We start from the raw sequence: 9758 nt of genomic DNA, 5'->3' as shown, positions 1-9758 counted from the left end.
CGCCAGGAGGTTGCTTATTAAACCGCAGCCGATTTAGAGGTGACGAAGGTGGGGTCTGTGGGCAACGCGGGGGTCCCCAGAAGGGAATCCGCACGCGATCGAGACTCGGTTTTGCGGTGACGAGCGCGCGCCAGCGCACGTCTCCACCCACCTGGCGGCCAGGCCGAGCGCGCTCCCAGCAACCGTGGCTCTAACTGCGTTTGTAGCCGTTACGTCACGGCCATCGCCTCCTCTCATTGGGCGAGATCGTCCAATCATGTGACTCCCAGTGTGGCGTATAAATAAAGGCGAGGAGAAGGCGGTGATCCGCCATTTCGTGGACGCCGGGGGAGCGAGAGCATCTGTGGGAGCTGGGTGAAGGGAGCGGGCCGTCCTATCGGATCTTGTGGATTTGGGCCTCTGCATTTCGAACTTAAGATTTCGGTGAGAGAGCAGCGACGAGGAGTAGTGGGGTGGGAAGTGGAGTTTAATCGTCCCGAGGTAGGACCAGGCCCAATGGCGGCGCCAGATTGAGACAAAGAGGCCCCGCCGCCATTTTGTGACGTTCAGCACGGGGCGGTGGCGGGGGCTCCCAGCCCTTAGCGGGATGTTTCTTGGCCTCGGAATGGCGGTGTTTGTACCCCTCATTGTGGGGTGAGCGGAGGTGGGGAATTAGCGCGGGTTGGGGCGATTAGAGGGAACCAGTAGTGGAATTGTACTCCGAGTCGCGCGGTCTTTGAATTTTTATGGCGCCTTTTTTTTTTTTTTTCCTGACCTCTCATTTTCTTAGGCAGCTTCTCAATTTATTTCCTTCAGTCCTTAAATCAATACTGGACTTTACAGTCCATATTTAATAGGTCCTGCTCTTTGTTTTTGTGTTACTTTACTAAGACTTTTAGTAGTTTGAATCACTTTTTTTAAACTCGATGGTCTCCCTTGGTGTTACGCTGCATTGTTCTTGGCAGCTGCTTCCGGTTCCCAGACCCGAAACCGCTCATAGCAGAATTAAAAAAAAAATCAGTTTCTACTGGTGGTTTAATTCCAAAACTAACTCTGGGGCACAGGGTGGAGTTACCACAAATAGGGTAAGTCTGGACTGAGTTTTTTAAAAAATTAGTTAAGTTCAGGGTGAGGAGAACGTGTTTGTATAAAGCCCTTCAGTTTAATCTTTGGAGGAGGTTACTTTTTTGTAAATGCGGAAGTAGTCTACAGTACATTGCTGTAGTAACTTGATCGAAGGTTTGTCGAGCGTAAGCCCCCAAGAACAGTAAACTCCTAACATCCGTTTTCATATTTAACTTTATTATGCAAGTGAGATTCACATGAGTTGTATTTTAACGTGTACAGTTGAGCGATCTTTGGTATAGGCAGTGTTGGGCAACTTGCACCTCTATAATAATATTTGATCACCCTCCTCCCCGGGAGATCCATTAAGCAGTCACCCCCATTCCCTTACACACACACACACACCCCGCTTTGCTCTTCAGCCCTGACAACCACTGTCTCAGGGGTTACCTGTTTTTGATGTTTGTTCATCTACATAAATCACGTGATGTATTTTCTCTGTCTAGCTTCCTTAGCAGTTTCTAGGCTTTTTCTGTGCTGTAGGAAATGTTAGCATGTAGGGTATGTTAGCACTTCATTCCTGAATAATACTCCTGGTATGACAGCACATTTAATTCATCTATTATCTGTCGGTGGACATTTGGGGGAGCTAACACCTCTTGGCTCTATAGTAAAATGTCTTCTGTGAACTCAGTTTTTAGTAGTAGGACGCTTGGTCCTACTACTAGAATTTTTTCTTTTCTGCTTGAGGAATTTTTTTTTTTACTAAGACATTTGATCTCTTTAATGACATGACACTACCTTTTTCCTTTAGAGAAGGAAAAGTTTCTGTAGGCTTTTGAAATGATGTTTTTGACCTAATTTTGTGAAAGCCAGTTAAGTTTTGGCTTAGGAAGGCACTTTTTCATCCCTTGGTTTACTGTCTGAAATTGGTGTTCTTCAGTGTTGTTCATTTCGGTTTTGAGTCCCTCAGAATTTGTTTTGGAAAGAGATGGTCCAACTTGTCTGATTGTCTATCTTGGAGAGTAAATGAAATAACAGAAGTCTTTAATTTTGTTCTAAGGATGTGTGCTTTTAACTTCAGGTTGTCAGGATAAGCTATGAATTTTTATTTTTTGTTATTACAGAAATGCATCGTGACTCCTGTCCATTGGACTGTAAGGTTTATGTGGGTAATCTTGGAAACAACGGCAACAAGACTGAATTGGAACGGGCTTTTGGCTATTATGGACCACTCCGAAGTGTGTGGGTTGCTAGAAACCCTCCCGGCTTTGCTTTTGTTGAATTTGAAGATCCCCGAGATGCAGCTGATGCTGTCCGAGAGTTAGATGGAAGGTAAGTCATTTAGTTTGTATAGTGAGTGAATGTGTTGCCCAGATTTTTTAAAAAAAGAATTTAACTCTATTGGTTGTTTTAAATTTGACCAGAGAGGGACAGAGAGAAAGCCACCAGGTCCAGCATTCCAACCACGGTCGGCCATGTGGGAGTCCATCACCCTTAACCACTATACCTCCAGCCATCCTCCCCTTTAAAATAAGCTAGAAGGCTTTTAGATGACATTTTGGTCTTAAGTAATGGGATCAGATACTCTTTAAGTATGGCTATGAACTGTTAAATGTTTGACGATTGTTTACAAGATGCTATTTACGTGGGTTTATTGTACTGTTTTGTATATTTGGAATAACTTCAGGAAGTGTGAACTGGTTGCCACTTATGTGTATTAACAGTGTCCTGGTGGCTGGCAAATGATAATACACTGGAGTCTTAGAGGAGCAGGTGTTGTCCCCCTCCTGGCATTTGAAAATACTAAGAGTTCATCATACTTAGGAAAACTATTAATCCTTCAAATTAAAAACAAAAAAAAAACCAGTTCTCTAGAGTTTGTCCTGGAGCAAATCATAGTTCCTTAAATGGGACCCTTAACCTGTATTGTGAACAAAAGGGTCTGAGGGTTGACGGTAAAGCCTTAGAAGGGTTTATGCAAGCAGATCGTAGGGAAACGAAGTTTTTGAGGGCTTGCCTCTACCCCAGCCACTGTCCCGATCAATAATGGTGGTCTAGCTAACGTTAATGACTGAATTTTATGAAAGGGAAAGTAACCCCTGTATTCTGTTCTCAGTGGTAATTATTCTTATGTGCCAACTACTGTGGAATGGAGGGGAGAGAGAGATGTAAAATTGGCACAAGGGAATTTTATCTTGGGATAAAGGTAGAGCAGAGGGGAAGGACAGACCAATGAGTAACAACAGCCTAATAATTGATAATAGCTTGGGACCTCCAAGGAAGGAGTCACAGTAGGGGTATGGGAGAAGACAAAAGTAAACCCAGGGGTTTTCATACTTAAATTGCAATTGTTAATGAATTAATGTTGAGCCCAGTAATTGGACTAACGAGCAATAAAATAGTTTTGACTTTCCTGCTTGTGAATTGATACTTTAAAAATTCTACTTCAGGGGCCAGCAGGTGGCATTGTGGTTAGGGTGTTGGACTCCCACATGGCTGATTACTGGAGTCCTGAACCTGGTGACACTTGCTTCTGAGCACACATGCTCTATAGCAAAATTTAAAATAATAATGAAATTAAGTAATTCTTTAGGGGCGAAAATCCTATTTCATATTTATATAAAAGCAAACAGCACAACCATTTTATAAGGAAAAACAAGAATTAAAACTGGTTTTGTTATTAAAAGTATTCTACATGCTTTCAGGTGTGTGTGTTGTTTTTTTCTTTTTTTTTTTCAAAGTTTATTGGGAGTATTTGGGCATTAGTATACATCTCAGAAAGTTGGGCTGTTCTAAATTTATATCTTTTCCCTATATAGAACATTGTGTGGCTGCCGTGTGAGAGTGGAACTGTCGAATGGTGAAAAAAGAAGTCGAAATCGTGGCCCACCTCCCTCTTGGGGTCGTCGCCCTCGGGATGATTACCGGAGAAGGAGTCCTCCACCACGCCGCAGGTACTTGAGAGCCAGCGTGTTTAGAGGTATTGATGTAATGGAGTAGCTAGTAGGAACAGGTATTTCTTTTAAAGTTTGTTGGTGGGTTTTAAATTTATTGAGAAAAATCTGAGGTTTTTATGAAGTATTTGCCGGGTGTAGATTGGGGTATGTGAGTTGTGCTGAGTGTTGGCTTTGTCTTTAGGTCACTGTCCATGTTGGTAGTCAGTAGCTTCTGTCTTGGATCTATCTTCTAGTTCATCTTCTAGTTGCATCTTTTCAAGTCTTCCCCTTCAGTTTAGGCCTTTTCCCATTTCTTGTCTCCATAATGCAAACAATACATTCAACTCTAGCTCTTCACAAAAATGTGTTTTCTAGTGCTAGCACAGTTGTAATTATCAAACAGGCAGCTGTTTTAATGTTACAAATGGTAAAGTAGAAATCATTCTGAAGCTAAATTCACTGACCAATAAAGGGGGCTAAAAAAGAAGTAATCCCAGTCATCTGTTCTTCAGTCGCAAATAGGAGAGAATTCAGTTTTTTTATAATTGAAAATGGCATCATTCTTGGACCAGGCAGTATTGTCTGGATGCTAACTCCACATCTCCTCAAACCTCCACAATAATTTCTATAGGACTGAATTTACCTCTTATAGGTGGGTGAAGTCCTTGGAGAAAGGAGTTCAAAATCTTGCCCCTTTTGCTATTTTGAAAAACAACACACTGTTGCCCATCTTAATAAAGAGTATTTGTTAGTTAATAGATGGTTGTACTGATGGCTTGTTTTTTTTTTTTCATTTTTTTTTGTGCTTTTTGGTCCATCTATTAATAAAAATGAACCCCGTTACAGAGTCACCATCATGTCTCTTCTCACCACCCTCTGAATCTGCATTAGCCAGTCAACTAGCCCTTTCAGCGTCATGTGACCAGCGCGCCCCATTCAGCTTGGCTGGTGTCGTTTCACATGACCCAGGCTGGCCAGTCGTCAGGTTGCACCGCCCTTTGGTTCCCGAGCATGCTGTTTTCTCTCAGCCTTCTCTCCAACCTTAACCAAATCGGCAGCAGCCACCTCGACCGCCCACACATTCCTGGCCAATCAGCTCAGCTGTTTATTTACCAAATGTCTTCACAACAACTACAGCAGCAGCCTTCGGCTAACAAAAAAGCAGGAAAAATCCACAACACCCCCTTCGCCAACCAACTAAATCCAACGCAACATCTGGCAAAACCTTTTCAGCAAATTCTTCCTGGCCGTCAGTCCGGCAGCCTCACCTCACCATTTCTAGCTTGTTGAAACCCAAAACTAGTAAGTTTTTCCTGCTTATACAGTTTACTGCTGGTTAAAATAAGGAGTAAGCGGCTTAAAGTAATTCTTTTTTCTGGATCAAAGGCTGGCTGTGCATAATTGAATGGTAACGTACATATATATTGCTTGGAAAAAAACTTTTAAGGGTGATAGGGAACTCATAATGTAACTAGATCTTCAAGTAAAACTTATTTGCATGTGTGAGATGCCAAACTAAAAAATTTTAATATCTCTAACAGATTCAGCTTTTCTTTCCTAGCAAAAATTTTGTTGAATCCTATCACCTTTAAATGGTTTTACTAACAGTTTTCAGAACTTTAAAATTTTGGGGGTGAAGCGTGGGCCAAGCTAAGGTAATTTTGGTAAGCCTAAACACACTCTTATATGTGACGATCACAAATGCAGTTCTAATGTAGCACTTAATGGCATCAATATTTACACCTAGCGCGTTTTCACAAAATTACACTGTCCACCTGGTACCTAATAAGTCTTGTCATGGACTTACAGGTTTGCATGGGTTCCAAATACTGGTTTATGGTACTGTTTTTGGAACTACTTGGGATATTTTGGTGTGGTGTTTGGGTAGTGAAGTTAGTTTGACATGAAGTTTTGCATTGTACAGATCTGCTGTGAAGCATTCTTTGTTAAAGTGAGTCCATGGTTGGAATACCTGCTTTTCACTTGAGCTTTTGGTTCCTTAATCCTTCTGTGCCTTTTTTTTCTTTTCTGTTTTTTTTTTTTTTTGGACGATGGGTGCCAGTTCTTCGGCACATTCACTGGGCCCAACAGTGAGAATGAAAAGTTGGGAAATGCCTCACGCCATAAATACTAATTGATGATTAGCCTAATTTTCCTGTTTCTGCTTTTAGATCTCCAAGAAGGAGAAGCTTCTCTCGTAGCCGGAGCAGGTAAATAAGTTTTTGGGATACTTTCTCAGATGGAGTGTTTCTGCTCTTCATAACCTGTTTTCAGATGACTTACTAATGGGAGAATAGTCCTTGGCTTTAGTAGTGAATCAAGCCATTGTAATCTGACTTTCAGTTTTCAAAGACTTCGTAGAAAATAATACAACTGTAATTATCATGCCTGCGTGGCCCTAATGTTGTTCTCTGATTTAGGTCCCTTTCCAGAGATAGGAGAAGAGAGAGATCATTGTCTCGGGAAAGAAATCACAAGCCGTCCCGATCTTTCTCTAGGTCTCGTAGGTAAGCTCTGTAATGACTTGAGTCCTTATAATACCTTGCATATGTATTATGCTAAAGTCTTCACTAAACCATAACTCTCACCCTAAAAATTTGTTTTTGGTGATGTTACATCACTGTCTACAAGTTATAGAGGTAAAATTTGTTTTCTTTTTTTAGCCGATCTAGGTCAAATGAAAGGAAATAGAAGACCAGTTTGCAAGAGAAGTGCTGTACAGGAAATAACTTCATTTGACAGGAGTATGTACAGAAAATTCAAGTTTTGTTTGAGACTTCATGAGCTTGGTGCATTTTTAAGATGTTCAGCTGTTCACATTTGTTTGTCTCTTTAAGCAATGACACATAAAGATGTAATTCTCTATGATTTGAAATGGATCATATGAGGCATGTAATACCAAGAATTGTTACTTTACAATGTTCCCTTAAGCATAATTACATTTGTTTTGAACTTTAGTCTTGTATATAGACTGATAATAAACCTTTAAATCCTGCCCAATTAAAGTGTGGTATTTTAATACAGAAACAACTGGCAGAAAGTGAATTGAGATACACATTTTTCCTATAATTGGGCTCTAGTTGAGCAGACAGTCTTGTAAAGTTGCCATGAACAAAAGCCAGTAAAAAATACGAGATGCACCATTAAACGAGGTTTTTGAAAAAATTCAACTGGTCTTCACCCTGGGCGGAGGTTGCCTAGTTGATACAGAATCTGTTTCAAAAAGTTTTATCTTGAGATCTTTAAATGATATATATGAACACATTGCTGTAACGTTCTTTACTGAAATTCGAATTTTCAAAATACCAGTGTCCTGCCAACTTAAGGGTACATTGTAGAGCCGAACTTTGAGTTACTGTGCAAGTTTTTTTTTTCCATGCTGTCAATTGTAATATGTTTTGTGAAAATCCTTGGGATTAAAGTTTTGGTTACAAATTGTTGTTTAACTTGGAAGCCTGTTTTCCTTGCAAACTCAAATCTGTGAGCTTGATACCAAGTCCAGGTATATAACATTCCTATCGGAAGCCATACTTATATTTTCTTGTAAAGTGCTTTTGAATTAATAAAATATTAGCATAATTGTGTAATAGTCAGTTGAACCCACTGTTAACCATTGTTCTTATCCCATGGAAGGCAGTTGGTTTTACAGTTCTTGTTTTCTAAGAAACACAAATCAGGCACTATGGATTAGTCTTTTGAGGAGAAGGGAATAATTTGGTTGTTACCTAGGTAATTGTTAATAAGTTACATTTTTATAGGAGTAGAAGCCAGTTCAGGGTCCATGTGCTTAGTGACCATTTTAATTAAAATGCAGCAGCAACCTGGTACATTGTAACCCAAAAGTAAACTGCCATTAAAAAATGGCTTTTATCTTTAGCATGAAAACTTTCCACAAAGTTTTAAAAATTGCTTCCATCTTATAATTTGAGATGTTGCATGGAGAATTCTAAATTGATCCATCATGATGTAAAATTCACAATATGGTTCAAATGTAATAGTGCAGAATTGAATATGGAGGCATGCATAATCTTCCTCTTAGAAGTTGGGAAAGTTGTAATTCAAACTTTTGTGCAATTAGATTAAATCATAATGTAACAGTTTTGTGGCTTAGTTTCCTTAAATGTAATGTGCTCTGACCCCTTGTACTGACTTTCTAATATGAAAGAAGTCATTGCTTTAAGAATTCAATCTTGGTGTTAAGATGATTAGAGATAATAATTTGTTTTATACAAATTATTTCCAGTTCACACAAATCACAGGGGAGGGTAGAGATAGTACCTGTCAGGAAGGTTTTATATGAACTTTAAATAGGCACATGTGCTAGGAAGACATTTTCTGGACTAATGGTTTTGCTAGGAAATCTGGTTTGGGTCCTCTGACATTTTTCCATGGCATAAAGCCTGTTCGTGTTAGGAATAAGCCAAGACATTAGAAAGTTAAGGTAATGTTATATCAGGTATACTTATCAGATGGACACTTCAGTGAACTTTTTTTAGCAATGTATAGCTTGCAGCACCTTAAATTTCAAAAGTTAATTGATTATGGGTGAAACGTGGCTAATGCAGAATCTGAACCTTGACATCAAGGGATTGTCTTTACTTCCATGTTTACAGTCTTCGACCAGAAGCCCTAGCATAATTTTATGGCTTGTAGTAGAGAAATGCAGAATATAGAAATAATTGAAACCGTAAATTGCACATTTAGATTGTAGCTATTTGGAAATTGTAAAAAAGCTCCTGTGGTTTCTAAAAGTACGGGTCACAGCCACAACCAATCTTGTTCATCCGAGTTGTGTGTAATGCTGAAAGGCACAAACAAAAACCAGTGTAATCTGTGGTGTAATAACTATAGGTATTAGCTATTAACAATGCAAGAAGGTGCATAAGTTTGTGGAAGTAGGGTATGGGTTTATTGTACAAAACTGAAATCCATCCACAGTTTTTCATAATACATCTTCCATGTACTTGTTGAAGCACCCTGGTACTTCTGTGATACTTTCAAGTAAACATCTAAGGGTTACAGTTGAGTTTTATGCTTATAAGAATATTTCATCTGTGGTTCTCGGTTCATTTTGGGTTGCTTGTGACTCAACGTAAGCAGAAGTTTGGAAAGAAATTTACCAGAGAAGTTTTAGTTTTATAAGATGTAGATATTTACTGTTTATGTATTTGAGATAAAGATCCTCATGAAGGTCACATAGTCTGTTGGTGTCTTTACCCTATTAGACTGCAGTAAGTAATTCACATTCAAGCTCTTATCTGAGAAATCCTGGTTTCTTTTTAATACATACACTTTGATATAGACATGATACTTTTCAGTACTACTCAATCAGGAATGGTTATTTTTTAGAATTGTCTGGAAAAAAAGCCTGACTACAGGTTTATTGATTTAGTTTTCCAGGGTAATTTAGCCCTGGGTAATTCAGAAGACTTGGTGATTACATAAGAACCATTGGTTTAGCATTTTGTTGAAGGGTGTTTCCTTTCTTTAAGTTGGCTATTTAGCTTTGCTGTAGGGTGCTTGTGCTTTCCAGAGAAAGTGAGAAAGCACTTCTGGGGTTGGGGGGGAGATTACCATGCCACAATCCCTTCTCCATTCTTCGGGAGTATGCTTGTATGTAATGCCTTTAAGCCACAGTGCACCCTGGGATTAGCCATGTGGGATCTAGTTGCCTTAACTCGTTTCTGGCTGGCCCCAAAGTGTGCTTTATATTTTTTTAAAAATTGTTTTTTTTAATTTTTGCTGTAGGACATGTGCAGAGTCACAAGAAAGGGA

At 39.5% G+C, this 9758-nt stretch overlaps 1 protein-coding gene across 1 annotated transcript; it reads left to right on the top strand.

Moving 5' to 3' along the window:
- Positions 1-286: 286 nt before the first annotated feature.
- On the top strand, positions 287-7429 carry SRSF3 (serine and arginine rich splicing factor 3). The gene is made up of 6 exons (XM_006148635.3): positions 287-423; positions 2172-2379; positions 3867-4001; positions 6155-6193; positions 6404-6490; positions 6647-7429. The coding sequence occupies exons 2-6, from the start codon at positions 2174-2176 to the stop codon at positions 6672-6674; spliced, it is 495 nt and encodes a 164-aa protein (XP_006148697.1). The 5' UTR covers positions 287-423; positions 2172-2173; the 3' UTR covers positions 6675-7429.
- The last annotated feature ends 2329 nt before the right edge of the window (positions 7430-9758 follow it).

Source organism: Tupaia chinensis, unplaced genomic scaffold, assembly GCF_000334495.1.
Source record: "Tupaia chinensis unplaced genomic scaffold, TupChi_1.0 Scaffold000238_1, whole genome shotgun sequence".
NCBI lineage: Eukaryota > Metazoa > Chordata > Mammalia > Scandentia > Tupaiidae > Tupaia > Tupaia belangeri.
Note: the sequence above shows the minus strand (reverse complement) of the source record. Positions and strands in the feature narration are given on the sequence as shown.

Coding starts and splice junctions, on each gene's coding strand:
- SRSF3 (XM_006148635.3), top strand. CDS start 2,174: ATGCATCGTGACTCCTGTCCATTGGACTGTAAGGTTTATGTGGGTAAT. Junction 4,002..6,154: donor AGTCCTCCACCACGCCGCAG/GTACTTGAGAGC, acceptor TTCTGCTTTTAG/ATCTCCAAGAAGGAGAAGCT. Junction 6,194..6,403: donor TTCTCTCGTAGCCGGAGCAG/GTAAATAAGTTT, acceptor TCTCTGATTTAG/GTCCCTTTCCAGAGATAGGA.